The sequence below is a fragment of the Mobula hypostoma genome, chromosome 22, assembly GCF_963921235.1.
Source record: "Mobula hypostoma chromosome 22, sMobHyp1.1, whole genome shotgun sequence".
Lineage (NCBI taxonomy): Eukaryota > Metazoa > Chordata > Chondrichthyes > Myliobatiformes > Myliobatidae > Mobula > Mobula hypostoma.
The window spans coordinates 35,592,695-35,613,134 of record NC_086118.1 but is presented as its reverse complement, the minus strand read 5'-3'; the positions used below and the strand labels follow the sequence as shown (position 1 = coordinate 35,613,134).

The 20,440-nt window shown below is 41.7% G+C and overlaps 1 protein-coding gene across 1 annotated transcript in view; it reads left to right on the top strand.

Moving 5' to 3' along the window:
* The window catches only part of LOC134360278 (protein sidekick-2-like), a 983,228-nt gene that overhangs the window by 733,586 nt on the left and 229,202 nt on the right, over positions 1-20,440 (top strand). Inside the window, exons 23-25 of the mRNA XM_063074455.1 lie at positions 1,350-1,459; positions 5,303-5,453; positions 8,575-8,812. Of these exons, the coding sequence (XP_062930525.1) occupies positions 1,350-1,459; positions 5,303-5,453; positions 8,575-8,812 (499 nt within the window). The remainder of the gene's footprint in view (positions 1-1,349; positions 1,460-5,302; positions 5,454-8,574; positions 8,813-20,440) is intronic.

Genomic DNA, 20,440 nt, shown 5'->3' with positions numbered 1-20,440 from the left:
CTACTGACTTAATTAATAAGCTCAATGTAAGCCAAGCTTGCAGAAGTACTTCTGGAGCTAAGTATTTGTAATCTTTGTAAGATTTAGTTTGAATGCCTTCTAGGAATCAAATCCAGTCAGTAATTGCATTTATTTTGTTTTCTATTTAGATTTCAGAGTTGGTAACCTGCAATACACCACTGATCCCAGGAATAATCCACTGAATAATTACTTTAAGACTCATTGCATTTTACATCTTTGATGAGAATCTGAATTTCTTTTGCTGGGAGAAAAAGAAGTGTCTGAGTTATTTTTTTATTTAGAACCATTATTGTAGCCAAGGATGATGCCATCATTTTCTGAGACTCTGTCACACTAATTGAACAGCCCCAAGCTGAGCTGTTGACATTCTATCTTCTTAATTACCATAATTGCCCAATTTAATTTCCATAACATCCCTGCCTTTTTCATCATCTTAGGCCCACCAAAATTCACCTCCATATCCTTGTAACTTCTTGTTCTGCAAAATCTCAGCTTCCTTTATTCACACCATCCCTCTTATGTACTGCCACTGAGTATCTGGTATTAAATTTCTGTACATTTTCACATTCTCACTATGTTCTCTGACTACTTCTCCCTCTACACCCACTATCGTCCCAAGACTCCCCGTTTTTCTACTTGTGGTCTTCTGTCTGCATTGTAACCACTGTCTCGGCCCGAGACATTGACTGTTTATTCTTCTCCATAGATGCTGCCTGGTCTGCTGAGTTCCTGCAGTACTTTGCTGACAATGTCTTCGACTTCTCAAATTCTTCAATTCCCCCTTTAAACTTGCTGTCTCTCCAACTCCCTCCTTTTTGAAACCATTTATAACAATCTCCTCTTCAAACAAACTTTTGGTCACCCCTCACTATAATAAATCTCTTTAACTTGATTTTCTTTTTAAGCTAATTTCACCTCTATGCAGTTATTTTTTTCTATGTACTGAAATGAAAGCTGTAATGAAGTGTTGGTCAAGGAGACCAAATGCAGCACCGAGTTTGTGATTTACTCATTCTGATTTGCTATACCCTGGCGAAAAGAACTCGAAAAGAAATTGCAAAACCTGCTTCAACAATATTTCTCAGTTCTCTTCATCCATTTATTTGTTCATGCTTAACTATAATTGGGTGAATGTTTCCATTATAGGTAAAGAGATTGGTGTGAGTGATTAACAGATTAGTAATACATTTAGCTGTATTTTCTACCTCCTTGATGTTCCTGAGGTTTTTTTAAATCTCATTTACCGCCAGCAGCATCAGTTCCATATTCCTTTAAGAAGGTGTAAGTCAGCAGGAGATATGACAGTTTGACCTTCTTTCCTCCCTCAGATTGGTGTGATAGGCGAGCATGAAGAGTGGCATCTCGTTCATCAGCTGGTCAATGAACCTGACGCTCGCTCACTGGAAGTCCCCCATCTCAATCCGTACACACATTACAGGTACCTTTATTACAATAGTTTTCTGAATACCATGTAAACTTAAGCAAGAGCCGTTGATTCATCTTCCATGGTGTCACTGCCCTTTCCCTCATTAGTGCCTCATCCATATGCTCTTGTAATGTTTTTCTGTTGAAGCTCTGGTAGTGAAGCAACTTGTGCCAATCCACGGCAGCCTTTGGAAACCACCCCGACTTGGGAGGATTCAGGGTGAAACAGTCCATCTGCAAAAGCTCCATTGTCAATGGAGTTAATTTTGGAGGCACAGCACAACACCTTGTACATTTTGAATTGCTGATCAAGGATGAAGTTCTAGAAAATTCTATTTAGTTCAATAACATGGAAACAGTGGAAACGTCAACATTTCTCTTCTGTTCCTTTCATGTCATTTATGATCCTGCCTTGGATAGTAATTCTTTTTCCTAGAACAGGACAGTACAGGAATATGTCCATTGGCCCACGACGTTGTGCTGAACTAATTAAATAAGTAATTATATGCTTAACTAAACTAAGCCCTTCTGCCTACACAATGCTCATATGCCTTCATTCTCTGCACATTTATGTGTCTGTCTAAGAGGCTTTAAAACATATCTGTTGTATCCATTGACACCCCGATATCGTATTCGAGGCCCCTACTACTCTCTGCGTTAAAAAAAACTACCCTCCCCTCACTTTAAAAGCAGGCTCTCTACATTAGACATTTCAACCCTGGAAAAAAGATACCAACTGTCTACTTATCTACGCCATTCCTAATCTAATAATTTTTATCACATCTCCCCTAAACCTCTGCCACTCCAAAAAAAAAGAGGTTTGTTCTTATAGCATGTGCCCTCTAATCTAGGCAGCATCCTGATAAACCTCTTTTGAACCCTTTACAAACCTCTACATCTTCCCAATAATGGGGCAACTGGAATTGAATACAATCCTCCAGGCACAGCCTAACCAGAGTTTTATAAAGTTGTAATATACTGTAACTTCTTGACTCTTGACATCAATACTCTAACTAATAAAGGCAAACATGCCATTTATTGTTCCTACTCCTCTGTCAATCTGTGCAACCACTTTTAGGGAACTATAGACTTGGAACATCCCTTTGTACAAAACATCCCTTTGTACAACAACCCTGTTGAGAGTCCTACCATTAACTGTTAATTTCCCTTTACATTTACTGTTCCAAAGCACAATCTTCACACTTGCTTAGATTGAACTGAATTTGGAAGGATGAGAGGGGAGCTGTTTGAAACATATGAGATTATTAAGGGATTAGACGCAGTAGTGGCAGGAAACATGTTCCCGATGTTGGAGGTGGGGGGGTCCAGAACCAGAGGCCACAGTTTAAGAATAAGGGGTAGACCATTTAGAACAGAGTTGAGGAAAAACTTTTTCACACAGAGGGTTGTGTATCTGTGGAACGCTCTGCCTCAGAAGGCAGTGGAGGCCAATTCTCTGGATTCCTTCAAGAAAGAGTTAGCTAGAGCTCTTAAAGATAGTGGAGTGAAGGGACATGGGGAGAAGGCAGGAATAGGGTACTGATTGTGGATGATCAGCCATGATCACAGTGAATGGCAGTGCTAGCTCAAAGGGCCGAATGGCCTACTCCTGCACCTATTGTCTCTTGATTCTATTGAACTGCATCTGCCAAATCTCTACCTATATCTGCAACTGATCTATATCCCCCTGAATCCTTTGACAATCTTCTACACTTTCCACAATGCCATCAGTTTTTATATCTTCTGCAAACTGTTCATTTCTCACTGAATCAACTTCTGGATTTTACTGAAACCTAAGAGTAAATGAATCACTGTTTAAGAACAAATATTGTCTCTTTTTTTTCCCTCTCAGTGTGGGGATGTTGTTGATGTTGCATTTATTGTTCATTTGTGGTTGCTGAGAATTTTGTGAGGGCTTTCTTAATGAACTGCTACAGTCCTTGTAGTGATAAACACCCACCATAAATGCACAGAAAAACTGAATAGAAGTAATTGCAAGGTTTGTTTTACGTGCATCTATTTATTTATTTATTTGCAGGAAATAAAATAATGAGTTGCTCTTGATTTTCCAACAGTGAGTTTGGGGCTTTTTCACAGTGACTTTATACACCATACCTAACCTAGTTCTGTGGCCAAAAGATTACCAGAATCTTAATACATACGCTCACTTTCTCAAATGTATTTGCAACCTTTAAAAATGCAACACACATCAAAGTTGCTGGTGAACGCAGCAGGCCAGTCAGCATCTCTAGGAAGAGGTACAGTCGACGTTTCGGGCTGAGACCCTTCGTCAGGACTAACTGAAGAAAGAGCTAGTAAGAGGTTTAAAAGTGAGAGTGGGAGGGGGAGATCCAAAATGACAGGAGAAGACAGGAGGAGGAGGGATGGAGCCAAGAGCTGGACAGGTGATTGGCAAAAGGGGTATGAGAGGATCATGGGACAGGAGGCCCAGGGAGAAGGAAAAGTGGGAGGGGGGGGAAAGCCCAGAGGATGGGCAAGGGGTATAGTCAAAAGAGAGAAAAAGGAGAGAGAGAGAGAGAGAAAGAATGTGTATATAAATAACGGATGGGGTACGAGGGGGAGGTGGGGCATTAGCGGAAGTTAGAGAAGTCAGTGTTCATGCCATCAGGTTGGAGGCTACCCAGATGGAATATAAGGTGTTGTTCCTCCAGCCTGAGTGTGGCTTCATCTTTACAGTAGAGGAGGCTGTGGATAGATATATCAGAATGGGAATGGGATGTGGAATTAAAATGTGTGGCCACTGGGAGATCTTGCTTTCTCTGGCAGACAGAGCGTAGGTGTTCAGCAAAACGATCTCCCAGTCTGCGTCGGGTCTCGCCAATATATAGAAGGCCACATCGGGAGCACCGGACGCAGTATATCACCCCAGCCAACTCACAGGTGAAGTGTCGCCTCACCTGGAAGGACTGTCTGGGGCCCTGAATGGTGGTAAGGGAGGAAGTGTAAGGGCATGTGTAGCACTTGTTCCGCTTACAAGGATAAGTGCCAGGAGGGAGATCAGTTGGGAGGGATGGGGGGGACGAGTGGACAAGGGAGTCGCATAGGGAGCGATCCTTGCGGAAAGCAGAGAGGCGGGGGGAGGGAAAGATGTGCTTTGTGGTGGGATCCCCTTGGAGGTGGCGGAAGTTACGGAGAATAATATGTTGGACCCGGAGGCTGGTGCACTTTAGTTTTCTAAAATTGGGCATTCTAAACAGTTCTACATAGCTCAAGGTATATACAATCCTTGGCTAATTTAACCTATAATTATTAGAAGAGTCAAAGAACTAATTACCTTAAAACTGAACACATATAACAGATCCATCAACATCTCACTAAAAGGGGTAATTAACTAAAAGGGGTCACAAGTGGAAATTGGACTAAGTTAAAGAGAACAAGTGGTAGAAGCTAAGATACCTGGAGTATTGGTCTTTCCTCAGTGGAGGGTTCTTCGCTTGCAGCTTTTCCTCAAATGTTTGAGTCCAATGATAAAAAGGCAGTTAAAGAACAGAAAGTGTACAAATAGTGCAAGAAAACAATGTGAATAATTGGAAAATATACATTAGAAAAGTCAAAATATCAAATTAAGGAAAGTGGAATTAAAGAAAATAACAGGAGAATATAGCAGAATCCTGATGTCAGGGCTGGCCAAGACAGAGGAAGTACACTAGGGGAAATTACCAAAGGATCATCAAGGCATGAGGCTAACAATTTGAAATGGGTGTCTATTATTAAAAAAAGACTGGTTCTAATATGCACTCAAATTATTTCACATGGAATTTGTCATTAATATCTCTGAAGATCCAAAAAATTCTAGAAGGGCCTTTCATTCATTTTCAGCATTGTGTTTCTATAGATTTCGCATGCGCCAGGTCAACATTGTCGGAATAAGTCTGCCAAGTCAGTTGTCACGCAAAATCCAGACCCTCCAGGCACCACCTGACATGGCTCCTGCCAACGTCACCCTGCGCACAGCAAGTGAGACAAGTCTCTGGCTCCGTTGGGTGGTATGTAACAGACAAGGGCAACCATTCCAAGATTAACTATCCATTTATCATTTTTAAATGATAACTTTTAAATTTATCATGTTTAAATGCTTGTAAAGTTTATGAGATCTTGTACTGAAGAACTATGTGAAACTTATTTCAGTGATTGCACCCCCATGCTCCACTTTCTGCCTCAACATTCCTTTTCCATCTGTAGGAAGGGAGAAACCTACACAAGCCTTTGTACCTCTGCAATGCTTTTTCTGACGTCCAGTAATTTCTCCTCCCTGCCTCCTTTTCTTTTTTACCATTCATCATTCTGGTTACACCCTCGACCATTCTCCTGTCCACCTGCCCATCTTCTCCCACTGGTTCTGCCCCTCCTTCCCTTTCTTTTAATTTCCATTGTCCCCTCCTTCCTATTACATTTCTTCTCCTTCAGCCTCTCACCCCTTCCTCCTATCTCCTCCCAGCTTCTTGCTTCATCAGCCCCCTTCCCCCACTCACCCACCTTCCCCCTCACCTGGTCTCATCTGTCACCTGCCAGCTCGTGCCCCTTCCCCTCCCCTCACATTCTTGTTCTTGTTTCTTCCCCCTTCCTCGTTGAATGGTCTCAGTCTGAAACGCCAGCTGTTTACTCCCTCCACAGGTGCTGCCTGACTTGCTAAATTCCTCCACCACTTTGCATGTGTTACCTTTGCAAGCAAACGGATATATTACTTAGCATTCAGGATGCATTTCGGGAAACGAGCGCTGTTTGACAGAGCTCTTAGTGGGTCATTATGCCAATGGTAGTCATTGTTAACATTATTTTCTACCTGTAAGTGCTAATGAGGGCTTCATTCAGGATAAATACAGCATTATTTATTCAGCAGTGAACATACAATGAGACAATTAGCAATACAAGTTAAGCTGACCTTGTTATCACATAAAAGTAGCTTTCAGAAACAAAGCAATCGAGGCTACAGCTAGAGGATAAATCAAACTGTGCTTCATCGACTGGGAAGATAAGCCTCATTGTGACTCTTCCTTTCAGAAAAGGAGCTCCAGGCTTTAAATTGCTTTTCCTCTCACAGAACATTTCTTTGTAGCAGAAGAGGCCTTCAGACATGTAGTTCATCATTTAGGACTATCTCTCCTACTCTGGGTCACTTACAGAAAGGAGCGCCACACCTCCTTCGTGTTTGTGATGCCTTTCATCAAAATTCCAGGTTTCCTTCAACTGAAGTCTCTGTTGTTTCAGCTTTGTCTGTCTCCATCTCCCGACACACAAAAGTAATGCTCCTTTTCAATACTTCTGATACGTTTCCCTTATCATCATTTTGTGACTTATTTCCAGACGAAAGTCACAGCAAGAGCCTTTTCACAAAACTGCAACAAGTGAACCAAGAGTAAAACAAAAACTTTTCTTCCTGCATTCTCATTAGTTGAGCAACATTTACCAGGTCAATGTAAATAGCTTGTATCTTTTTTTTAAGTTATCTTCAGCCCTCTCTTTTCATATTGCATTTTCCTGGTTGTCACCTTTTGTATTGATTCATAGGTTCATAGGGTTGGAAGTAGGCCATTCAGCCCAACTTGCCTATGCGACAGTGCTTATCGACATGAATTCCATTCATCCATGTCACTGTCCAGCAGTATTGTAAACATTGTAATTGTACCTTCCTCTATCCTGTATGGAAACCTTGTCCATCAGATCCCTTTTAAATATTCCCCCAGTTCTTCATAGAAATCACAAGCTTTCAACCAGCCACCTTTCCTGATAGCATCACTGAGGTTAATGGGAGGCATGTTGATCAATACTGAAGATTCTGTAATTAAGCTTCTATTGTAATTTTCTGCTGCTCTCGACAGATTTATTGTGCAAATCAAAAATAATGAGAGGTTTTGTGAAGTGCTGACCAAGAGTAAAATTTCTTCCAATTGTTCGGCCTCCAATTAAATTAGCCAGAATTGTATTAACATTCCTTAAGACAGAGTTTTGCATTTCTGAATGGTCGTGTGCAATTAGCTGATTGGCCAAGGTTCAAATTATGTACTGTACTCTCACTGGCTGATCGCCAATGATGTATGCACTCTCATTAGCCAAATATTTTTTCAGTGAATATATTCCCCTCACCACAGGTTAATAAGAGAGCTATACAGATCTGCACTCGGTGTGATAATGCTAAGTGGTGTACCTGGTATCTACTTGACATTGCCAGCACTGATCGAGGATGTCTGTTATAGCAGTGTACCAGCCTAGGCGGCCACTTGAGTGGCACCAAGGCCATTGATTTTAAACACCATGAACACCATGTAACACATTGTATATGAATATAAGACAGTAAATATCTTTTTTATTATGAATAAAATGTGTTTTGGGTACAAAATGTGCTCTGAACATTTGGGGCTTCGCCTGATGCTTAGCTGAATGGCACTATTTGTGCTGCAGAATGGTTTCACCACACAAAAAATAAGTGGACATGAGAGCAGAACAAAAATACAACGACCTGCCTTCTGACTCTGTCTTAATCAAGATCAAAGTTAATTCTTGTGTGGATTTACGGAAATCCGGCATGCCCCTCTATTCACAACTAGCTTGGAAGGTTTTAAATCTTCATTTTGAAGCTTTTCACATACTGAGCTTGCTGCAGCTTTAATTTTGTAAATCTTAAATTTGTAATCTTGAAAGAAGATTAAAGCAACCACAGAATGTTAATCTAATCAACAAAGGAAAGCAAATGGGTAAAGTGGTGTGCCCCAACCTGGAAAATGCCAAGGATTCTTACCCGTTATTGTACAGAGAATGTGGTTATGTACAAATCCAAGTATAATTAGTCAAAAATAAATAAATGCTGGTGGTGTCAATTAAATAATTTACACCTTATGCTTTTAAATTTGCTCAATTCCCAGTCTCTTGCAGTCTATGTCAGATTCTTTTAATATAGTGTGAAATATGAGAGCCATCTGAACTTTTCTTGTAATTAGTACTAGGAGCATCAACACAAAGGCTGCAATCATTTGGTGAAAGGTCTGTGAGAAAGCTCATTTAGCTTTGTTTCTTTAAGTTAGGCATATACAAAAGGGCCAACTGAAACTTGAAAAAAACTTGAAGGGATAAGAAAGATGCAGTCAAAACGTCTCTTTACTTTTTCCCCAGCCACTGCCGGAATCCGAGTACAATGGCAATCAGGAATCAGTTGGATACAAAATAAAATACGGGAAGTCAGATGGAAATGGATCCACACTCACACACGTTATCCATGACCGAATTGAGCGGGAGTTTACTATCGAAGATCTCGAAGAGTGGACTGAATACAGGGTGCAAGTGCAAGCATTCAATGCTATAGGCTCAGGACCATGGAGTAAAGAAGTCAAGGGTCGCACGAGAGAATCTGGTAAGTTGCTTTCAAGTTTGTGCACTACAGGGAGCCTTCTATCAATTCCCATAGCTATCTTAACTTCTATGTCTGGCAGATTCCAACGTGAAGGAGGAGATATTTGTAACACCTCACAGATTGCTGTCCAGTGTCAGCTAACTCAATAAGGCTTCATATTCAATGAGTGATGATTATATCAATTCACTCTTTCTTAGAGAGCTTTGTGATTCCCTTGCACGGTACTTTATAGATGAGCAAAATGAATCAGTCCTACACCTAAATCGAAAAAGATTCTGCACCCTCAGCATTGAGCTTATATTTGGCCATGGGCTATGAATTCATGATGGTTTCATCTTGTAACAGTGATGTATGGAAGCTCTATTTGAATTACCAAAGCACACTCAAGTGTAGTCACTGGGCAGCGTGCTACACACTGATGGTAGTATGACTCAAGATTTCAGTGTGCAGCCCTTACACAGCATGCATACACAGAAGCCTTACTGCAATGTGAAGTCCATTGGAGTCAACATTTGGCATTCAAAGCAGTGTTTCTGTTGCACAGCGTAATTCTTTACACACTTTTATCAACAACTGTCTAAGCTTGTATAAGGTCATGGCGAACACAGAGTGTTGGCTGTTGGGCATCGGATGTTAGATACTTGTACAGCTGGGGTTGATCTCATGTTAGCCATCAGATAGGGTTGGTACCAGAGGCATGCACTGAGATGACAATAAACTTCACACTGAGGTGGTCAGGTTCCAATCTCGGTGCAAAGCTCTGTACTAAGTTTGGGGTGGGTGCTATTGTGCCCCTTGTCACTGAAGACAAGCTTGTCAATATTTTCAGCACCTCACTGGGACACAAGAGACTTCAGATGCTGGAACCTGGAGCAACACACAGAATGCTGGGGGAGCTCAGTGAGCCAGGCAGCATCTATGAAGAAAAATGGACAGTTGACACTTGAAGACCGTGGTCTCGACCTGAAAAGTTGACTATCTATTTTTCTCCATCGATCCTATCTGATCTAATAAATTCCTCCAGAATGCTTTTGTGGTCTTGTGCATCTAGGTCCTCATCTGTCATCTGCAGCAGAACCCAGCCCACAGCAGGCTGCCAGGTGCATTTCTTCACCCTCTGTGGCTGAAGGCCTGGTGCTCAGTCACATCGTCTGCAGAGCCATGGTAGGTTTGTCCTTTGACTGATTAAGCCTCTACATTTCAGAGTTTATAAGGGTACAAAATTCTTAAGGGGCATGCAGGGGAGCCACAGAATTGATGGTTACCCTGCTGGGATATCTAGAACTATAGATTTGACCTTTAACGGCAGAGGTGAGTTCTTCACTCAGAGTGTACCACTGAAATTCTATACTCAGGTGTGTTGTAGAGGTATAGTCGCTCGGTTTACTGAAGACCAAGAGCAGTAAATTTTTGGATAATAAGGGAATTGGTTAGTGCAGGAAAATGTTACCGAGGTAAAAGATCGACCATGATGGAGCAGGTAAGTGGGGTCAAATAACCAACTTCTTCTCTTATTTCTCGTATTCTTAAGAAAGGTGAGACTGACTTCCTTGTCTGTGCCAATTCTGCGACACAAACAAAAAGGTGCTATGGACAGTTCTGGAAGTAATTGAGGATTTCCAGCATCTGCAGTCAGTTGGTTTTGTACCTTATTTTTTCATATGACAGTCATGCCAAGGTAAAATAATCAGATTCCAAAATAAGAGTAGAAACTAAGTACAATTAAATATTTAAAGCAACTGAGCGATATATTAACTGAATGTAAAAAAAGTAATGAAATATAATTTAATTAATTTGAAGTTAATAAATCTAGAAAAAGAACCTGAATTCTAACTTTCTGTGACTACATTAGTTATTTCAGATTTCATTTTTGTGCAGTGTTATATTGTCATGTGGAAACCTATGCTGTGATTATTCACTGGTGGATTTGCTAGGTTCTTGACTAATCCTTGGAATGGGTTGGGTTTGTATCCACTAGTGGTTAGAAGGACGAGAGGTGACCTGATTGAAATATGTAAAATTCTTAGGGGTATTATCAGGCTTGATGTGGAGAGGATATTCCCCTCCAGCGGGATCGTCTAGAACAAGTGGCCACTGTTTAAAAATAAGTGGTTACACAGATAAGAGAGAATTGAGAATTCTTTTTGTCAGAAGGTTATGAGCCTTCAGACTCTTTTTCCTCAAAGGACAGTGGAAAAAAAAGTCTTTGAATATTTTTAAGGCAGAGCTGGTGTCTTAATGATCAAAGGGTGAATGGTTACAGTGGGTGGACAGGAATGCGGAATGATTTGCAGTCAGATCAACCTTAAAAGGCAAAACAAGCTCGGGGGACCAAGTGAGCTTCTTTTATGTCCTGATCTATGAACATCTCTCCAAAAACTAGAACACCTGACATCCTCATGATGGGAAGCCAATGATATTTTCATTGGATAATGATCCTTCTCAGCATATCAACTGACACTCAAAATCTCATCATGATTTTAACACGCAATGTACTGACATGCTTTTGAAGTTAAATGTCAATTGCATCTGTCACTATTTTTTAAACAAGACCTTTGTTCCACATAAAATGACACACAAAAAAGCCTTCTGTTTAAATTAAGTTAACCTGTTTTGAACTTAAACATTTAGTCATAATGAATATTTTTTCTCAAGAAGCAGAAACGCAGCACCAGTGAAACACGGAAACGCATTGAGGGCAGCTTATAAAACTTCTAAATATACTTCTTCCGAACTACTCTCACTGCAATCTGCAGTCTGTAATTTCCCTTTAAGTAACGTACCTTTGAACCATCTGAATGAACTAGTAATTTCATGATCTTCTGAAGGACAGCAGAATTAACTCTCAAGCATGCTGGCATAACCTGTTAAGCAGACAAAGGTACATTGCAATGGTCAAAAGAAAAGAAGGAGGGGAGGACTCAAGCCAGTCTAAAAACATCAGGGTATGAAATTTCCTCAACCCAATATTTTGTTAGCAATTGTACATTTGCCAGAAAAGAAGGGTTGAGGACCTTAGGGCAAGATTTCTGTATCAGATGGAAATGAGGAATTGCAGCGTTCTGTGTTTCACGGAGATGTGGCTCACACAAGTCACACTAGATATGTCAGTAAGACCCGGGGACTCATCGATACACCGGATGGACTGGACCGCTGATTCGGAGGAGGCAAAAGGTGGGGTGTCTGTGTTTCGTGATAAACTCTTTGTGGTGCTTGGACTTAGCAGCCTGACTGCACTCTTGTTCCCTCAACCTGGAACATCTGGTGATTAACTGCCAACCGTTTTACTTACCAAGAGAGTTCTCCTCCGTGATCCATACCGCCAAAGCCAGTGTTAAGCAAGCAATAGAGGTACTGAGTGTAGCAATTAGCAACCTACCCTGATGTCTTTCCAGTCATTGGTTGGGACTTCCAACGGGTTTGTTTGAAAAATTTTCTGCCTATTTATCATCAACATATCACCTACAGTACAAGGCATCCCAACACACTCGACCACTGTTACACTACGATTAGGAATGCCTATTGTTCAATCCATGGACTGCATTTTGGAAAATCCAATCATCTGGCTGCCTTCCTTCCACCAGTATACAAGCAGAGGCTAAAGAGCAAGCCTCTGGAGGTAATACAACAAAGAGGTATTTGCAGGAGGCAGAGGAGTGGCTATGGAATTGCCTCAAGTTGGTGGGCTGGCCCGTGTTCAAGGACTTATCAGAGCATCTGAACAAATATGCCACAGTTTATAAAAACAGTCGTAGATAAGTGTATCCCCACAAAGTCATTCAGTCTTTCCCATTCAGAAGCCCTGGACGAACTATGTGATCCGCAGTCTGCTGAGGGCCAGATCAGTGGCACTTAGGACTGACAACCAAGTAAAATACAAGAGGTCCAGGTATGACCTCCAGAAAGCCATCTCTCATGTAAAGTGGCAATTCCAGACCAAACTTGAATCACTGAAGAACGCTCAACAGCTGTGCAGGACTTGAATACTACCATGTCCTTAAAAACCGAAACCAAGCACCATTGGTGATAAACAACGAGGTTTCACTCCCAGATGAGCTTTTATACTTGGTTTGACCATCAAAACATAGAGGCACTTTCATGAACTCCCACAGCCCCCCAATGACCCTGTAATTTCAGTCTCTGAGGTCAACAACCTTCAGGAGGGTGAACCCAAGGAAAGCATCCGGCCCAGATGGGATACCTGGCCGAGTACTAAAGACCTGTCCTGATCAACTGGCTGGAGTGTTCACTGATACATTTGACCTCTTGCTTGGGCAGTCTGAGGTACCCACCTGCTTCAAACAGGCTTCAGTTACACCAGTGCCTAAGAAGAATATGGTAACTTGCCTCAATGACTGTTGTCCAGTAGGACTTACATCCGCTGTGATAAGGTTGGTAATGAAATGTATCAACTCCTGACTGAGAAGTGAATTAGATCTACTCCAATTTGCTTAATGTCACAACAGGTCCGTAGCAGATGCCACTTCATTGACTCTTCACTCAACCCCGGAACATCTGGACAGTGAAGATGCACAGATCAGGATGCTCTTCATTGACTTCAGCTTGACATTCAATACAATCACTCCCTCAAAGCTAATGAATAACCTTCAAGACCTTGGCCTCTATGCCTCCTTATGCAACTGGATCCTCGGTTTCCTCGGATTAGCAACAATATCTCCTGCACAATCAGCATCAACATGGTTGCAACACAAGGCTGTGTGCTTAGTTCCCTGCTCTACTTGCTTTACACTTATACCTGTGAGGATAGGCACAGCTCCAACGCCATTTTTAAGTCTGCCGACAACATCGCCGTCAGTAGCTGAATCAATGGTGATGATGAAACAGCATATAGGTGGGAGATTGAAAATCTGGCTGAGTGGTGCCAATCAATGTCAGCAAGACCAAGGACCTGATTATTGACTACAGGAGATCCATGAGCTAGCCCTCATAGAGGGATCAGAGGTGGAGCGACTTTAAATTCCTCTCTTTTATCATATCAGAGGCTCAGGCCGGGGCCCATCACGAAAGTGCCATTGCAAAGAAGTCGTGACAGTACCTCTCCTTCCTTGGGAGTTTACGAAGATTCAGCGTGTCATCTAAAAGTTTGACAAACCTCTATAGATGTGCAGTGGAGCGTATACTGACTGGTTGCATCACAGCCTGGTGTGGAAAGCGTACAAAGAGTAATGGATATAGCCCAGTCCAGCCCAGAACCCTGTTTAATCTGGGGACTACCAGTATGTGGTCAGGCTGGTTAGTATTGATTGCAGCTCACTGGGGAATACTGCCATTTTATGTTGAACTGCCTACATTTACCTCCATTATGGTGTCTATAATTACAGAGTGAAAACATTCAATGGACTGTGAAGAGTACATTAAAACAAATAAGACTAAATAGCTCTCTCAAACATGGGAAGTTTAAGATTACAAGGTAGAGAAATGTAACATTTTGGGGTGTGGATAAAGATTCATCAAGTCAGATAAAATGTCAAGTTAAATCCTTTCTTCTCTGCCAGCTGGTGAATGCAGAGTCGGGAGGCTCTTGGATAGCCACGAGCTTCACTCCCTCAAGTTGCCTTTAAGTTTGCCCTTGAATGGAAAAGCCTACAAAATGTAGCAGACATGGCCCTGTCTATCACAGGTAAAGCCCTCCCCACCCCTGAGCACATCTATATGGAGCACTGTCACAGGAAAGCAGCATCCAATACAAGGACCTCCATCATCCAGGCCATGCTCTTTTCTTGCAACACACATCAAAGTTGCTGGTGAACGCAGCAGGCCAGTCAGCATCTCTAGGAAGAGGTACAGTCGACGTTTCGGGCCGAGACCCTTCGTCAGGACTAACTGAAGGAAGAGCTAGTAAGAGATTTGAAAGTGGGAGGGGGAGGGGGAGATCCAAAATGATAGAAGAAGACAGGAGGGGGAGGGATGGAGCCAAGAGCTGGACAGGTGATTGGCAAAGGGGATATGAGAGGATCATGGGACAGGAGGCCCAGGGAGAAAGACGGGGTGGGGGGGGAACCCAGAGGATGGGCAAGGGGTATAGTGAGGGGGACAGAGGGAGAAAAAGGAGAGTGAGAGAAAGAATGTGTGTATAAAAATAAATAACGGATGGGATACGAGGGGGAGGTGGGGCATTAGCGGAGGTTAGAGAAGTCAATGTTCATGCCATCAGGTTGGAGGCTACCCAGACGGAATACAAGGTGTTGTTGCTCCAACCTGAGTGTGGCTTCATCTTTACAGTAGAGGAGGCCATGGATAGACATGTCAGAATGGAAATAGGATGTGGAATTAAAATGTGTAGCCACTGGGAGATCCTGCTTTCTCTGGCGGACAGAGCGTAGATGTTCAGCAAAGCGGTCTCCCAGTCTGCGTCGGGTCTCGCCAATATATAGAAGGCCACATCGGGAGCACCGGCCGCAGTATATCTCTTCCTAACTCTTCCTTCAGTTAGTCCTGACGAAGGGTCTCGGCCTGAAACGTCAACTGTACCTCTTCCTAGAGATGCTGCCTGGCCTGCTGCGTTCACCAGCAACTTTGATGTGTGTTGCTTGAATTTCCAGCATCTGCAGAATTCCTGTTGCATGCTCTTTTCTTGCTGCTGTCATCAGGAAGAAGGTACAGGATCCTCAGGACTCCCAGCACCAGGTTCAGCAACAGTTATTACTGCTCAACCATCAAACGCTGGAACCAGAGGGGATAACTTCACTCAACTTCACTCACCCTATCACTGAACTGTTCCCACAACCTGTGGACTAACTTTCAAGGACTCTTCATCTCATGTTATCGACACCTTGTTTATTTATTAATTATTATTTATTATTTTGGGATTTGCACAGTTTAATGTCTTCTGCAGATGACGAAAGGTTTGTCCATCTTGTTGTGTGCAAGCTTTCATTGAGTCTGCTGTGTTTCTTTGTGTTTACTGTGAATGCCTGTAAGAAAATGAATCTCAGGGTTGTATATGGTGACATGTATGTACTTTGATAATAAATTTACTCTGAACTTTGAACCTCAGATTTGACAATAGATTTTAAAGCAATCTAAAAGTTGTGATTGAAGGAGCTAGTCCATGTTGAGTGGGTGTTGTAAGGGAAGGCAGAGACTGCTGGTGAAATTCACTACCAACTGAGCATGTTAGCACAGTGCAGCCTTTGGCTGCTCGAGGGAAAGATATTTAAATGTCAAGACTTAAGATCTGATGTAATGAGCAGTTGTGATCACTGCCATGCTTTATACTTTGGAGACCTGGATTACTTCCAGCAGGCATCTCAAGGCACCTGAAAAAAAACCAATAGACTTCACAAATTCACTAAAAAGACGAACAAACCAGTTGGTGTTCTGTCCCAGGCTAATACCCCCAATGTTGAAACCTGGGTTACATCCCTTTGCTTACATTGGACTGGCCACATTGCTTGCATGAGACTTCTACAACAGCAGATTTCGAACTATTCCAAGGTCTGTTATGAGAAGGTATTGCCAGGCAGACAGAGTGATGGAAGGAGCAGACCACATGACAAAGTACCCACCTTCCTCCCTCTTCGCCATCTATGGAAGAGTTCCCAGTTCCCATTTTGGCATTTTTAACCACTACAGAAGTCACAAATCTAGCGTGGAAGTAAATCTTGCTTGATGGCAAGGGATTGCCTGGATTAATTCTACAAATACTTGGGCAGAAAATAACACAGCATGAAGAAAATCTTCACAATTCGTGAAAACTTAGCACTGAGCAACTAGACTTGTGTGCCAAACTTAAATCTTGTCAGACTCAAAATCCAGTTTCAGATACTTTAACCATACCACTGGTCTGTTTACTTCAAGTCATTGCAACCCAAGTTGCATGGCCCATTTGAGAGGCTGTCAAAACTCAGAGTTTTAATAATAAATTGTGTTGGAAAGTTCATAAGAGAAAGAAGTAAATATATACCTGTATTTGGCAAACTAGCTGCCTTGGCTACAGTTCTCCAAGCATTCTTGCAGGATCTTCAACATATCCCCAACTCCTTCAAAGGAATGGCCAGAAGCTTATCAGTGGCTCATGGGGGTGGGGTGCTGATTTTACCAAGCCTTTCATTCAGAAAATTTAGGGAGTCGCTGTGAAGTTATGTCTCAGTCATCCCTATCTGGAGCAAAAGCTGATGGTCAAGTAGCAAAAGTGAACATATGCACTATCACCTCAGAATGGAGACATTTAAAATAATTTCCAAAGGCTTTGACGGTAATGAAGACCAAGTAGAGAGACTGTGAGCAGTGGAGTGCTCTAGACACTCGGCTGAAATGTGGTGCATCTACATCTGGAATGTTCTTTCTCTCTCTCCCTAAGGAAGAATATACTTGTGACAGGAAATCAGCAAAAATTAATTATTGAGTGCTTGAATGTCATGTTTGTTGTATGAGGAGAGATTAAGCAATCTGTTTCCTCTTGTGTTTCGAGGAATGAGAAGTGATCTCACTGAAATATACAAATTCTTCAGGGGCTCAACGGAGCAGATGGAGAAATGATGTTCCCACTGGTAGAGTGTACAGAACCAGGCGCCCTAGCCTCAAAATAAAGAATCTGTCATCTGGTATAGAGAAGTGAAGAAATCTCTTCACCAAGAGGGTTGTAAATCTTTGGAACTCTGTACCGCAGAGGCTTGTGGAAGCACAATTGTTGAATATATTTGCAACAGGCATTGATGGATATTTAGATATTAAGGGAATCACAGGAGATGGATTAATACAGAAACTCTCTCTGAGGCAAAACATCAGACCAGATTTTATTGAGTGCTGGAACAGGCACAAGACTGCATCTAGTCTACCTTTTTTTTTCTTGTTGTTTTGTGACAATGTGTATTGACCTGAAATATTATTTCCGATTCTCTCCACAGAAATCCCATCATCAGAAATAAAAAGGGAAACTTTCCAATTCCTTGCTTCCTGTCAAGGTCCTCTTCCTACCAAAGTGGAGAGTGTACATGCAATTTCAGAACATTTTCTTAACTGTCAGCCCTCATACAATTTAATTTCTCTGACTTTCCACCCTTTTCCAAACCTTCCCTTTTGACCTTTTCTTCCTCCTCGTTTCTCCTTCCTCTTGAACTTATCTCCAACATTCCACAGCTCTGATGAAAGCTCATTGAGATAATACCCAATAGGTCATTGAGATTAAACCCGTTTTGCTTTTCATAGCCTGACTTGTTGAGTATTTCTAGTATCTTCAATTTAATTTCAGACTTCCAGAATCTGCATATTTTCATTCGTTAGCTATTTGAGTATGTCCAATTGCTAACATGCATCCAAAACCAGACCCATCTTCACTGAAAGGCATGACTGTGCAGTTGCAGTACTTAATTGTCCCACGCGATGGCGCTAAATAGCTCTGCAGAGCAATGGAAATACTCGCCGGGTAGCTTCACAGTAAAATTTAAAGTCGGAGTTTTAATTTGTTTTACGTCGGCTTTGTAAATATTCAGTCTTTTGAGATTTGTGTAGTTTAATAATATTTTCAGAAATAATCCTTAAAGTTAGCATTACCATTATTAGTAAATGAAAGTCCACTGGTGATTTTACCGTTTGCAAAGAAAGCTCCTCTGTGACCTTTCGAGCGATTTCTGAAACATCGCATTTCATCATGTACTGTATTTGCTGCGCTCTCTGGATCAAATGTACTGTTACCACCAAAGGTCATTCTTTCTGAGGTCACAAAAGGTTCTACACTCCGTGCAGTCTCATCTGCAGCGATTTTCTTAGGGACTCATGTCAGTCATTTTAAATCCTTAGTGCGGCTCAGTTTATAACTCCACCCAGCCAGCTTCCCCGTATGGCATGAGTTGCGGGAAGAGGCCACCGTATAACTATAACTAAATGTCATCTTCTTCACTTCTAATGTGGGAACTGGAGTCCTATTCCCGTTGCCTTGAACTTTACAAGTTACTCGCCTTAGTCAAATTTGTATGCCTTTTCATTTAAATATAAGGCCGTAGTTTTTCCAGTGGGTTAATTGTGGATTCAGTGGTTAAGTACAATTAATCTTCAGCACTGGAAACAGACTATCCAGAATAAAACAGGGTAACTGTATGAGAATTCATATATCAGAACTCATGTAATTATCGAGGTAATTATATGAGAGCAAGGATACACTGTAGGGATCACTGTATAATATTCCCTCAGTAGCTACTTTAGTAGCTACCTTCAGAAACTAATAAAATGACCTCTGAGTGAACGTTCCTGGTCTTCTGCTGCTGTAGCCCATCCACTTCAACATTCAACATATTGTGTGTTCAGAGATGCCCTTCTGTACACCACTGTTACAATGCATTTGAGTTACTATTGCCTTTCTGTCAGCTGGAACCAGTCAGGCCATTATTCTCTGCCTCTCTCACTAAAGGTGTTTTCACCCACAGAACTGCCACTCAGCGGATTTTTTTTTTCTTGTTTTCAACACCATACTCTGTAAACTCTAGAGACAGTGGTGTGTGACAATCCCAGGAGACCAGTGTTTTCTGAGATACTCAAACCACCCTGTCTGGCACCAACTATAATTCCATGGTCAAAGTCACGTAGATCGCATTTCTTCCCATGCCGCATTGAAAGGCAACTAGTGACTCCGCAAGTCTTACTCATCTCTTCACCGAACTGTGGCTGTGACCTGGAGCTATCAATCATAGTATGAACTCACTTTTGTGGACTTCAGTTCTGAATGCTATTTGCTTACTTTTATTGTTTGCATGATTTTTTTTCTCTGCAAGTTGGGTGTTTGACGGTCTTCTTTCATTTTAGTGGGTTCTATTGGGTTTCTTTGTAGCTGCCTGTAAGAAGACGAATGTCAAGTTTGTATAACGTATACATACTTTGATAATAAACATATTTTGACTTGACTTTGACCATTCTGCTATTTGGTCTGAACAACAACTGAACCTCTTGACCATGTCCGCATGCTTTTATGCATCAAGTTGCTGCTACGTGATTGGCTGATTAGATACCTGTATTAACTAGCTGGTGTGCCTAATAAAGTGGCCACTGAGTCTATACAATAATATAATGAAGGCAAACTAAAATTGCTGCAAAAAAAGTCAGGACTACAGATTGAACATTGTTTTCTAAGTATCTCACAGTCTGCAGAGAGGGAAAAGATAAAGAGGATGGAGAAGCTATACTGATAGTAGTAACTATAAGCCATCCTATGGTGGAAGGAAAGTGGAAGAAAGTTGGGGAAATGAGCCCAAAGTGGAATTTCATCATGAGTGTCAGACACAGGCAGGAGGTCAGGTGATGGCTCATTGACCTTGTGCCCCACCATTGAACCCATCACTGTGTGCAGGGACGGAGCACAAACATCCTGAGCTGAGGCTGAATGCACTTCACACGTCCCCTCTCAGCTTCACACCACAGATGATTGACACATGTGGCATTACTTCATTCATTTGCACGGGGCTGGCAAACTTAATTAAAAAGCCAAGTCCAGGAGAGCCATCTGTTTTTTTTACACTTTCTGGTTTTAATTCATTTCCAGTCGTTTTAAATATTTATTACATTTTATGTCTTACAAAAATTACTTGAACCATTTTTAAATATCTTTGATTATCAGAGATAATTAAATATAGTTCAAAGGTCTTTGTCAAGACACCATCTGGCATTCATGCATGG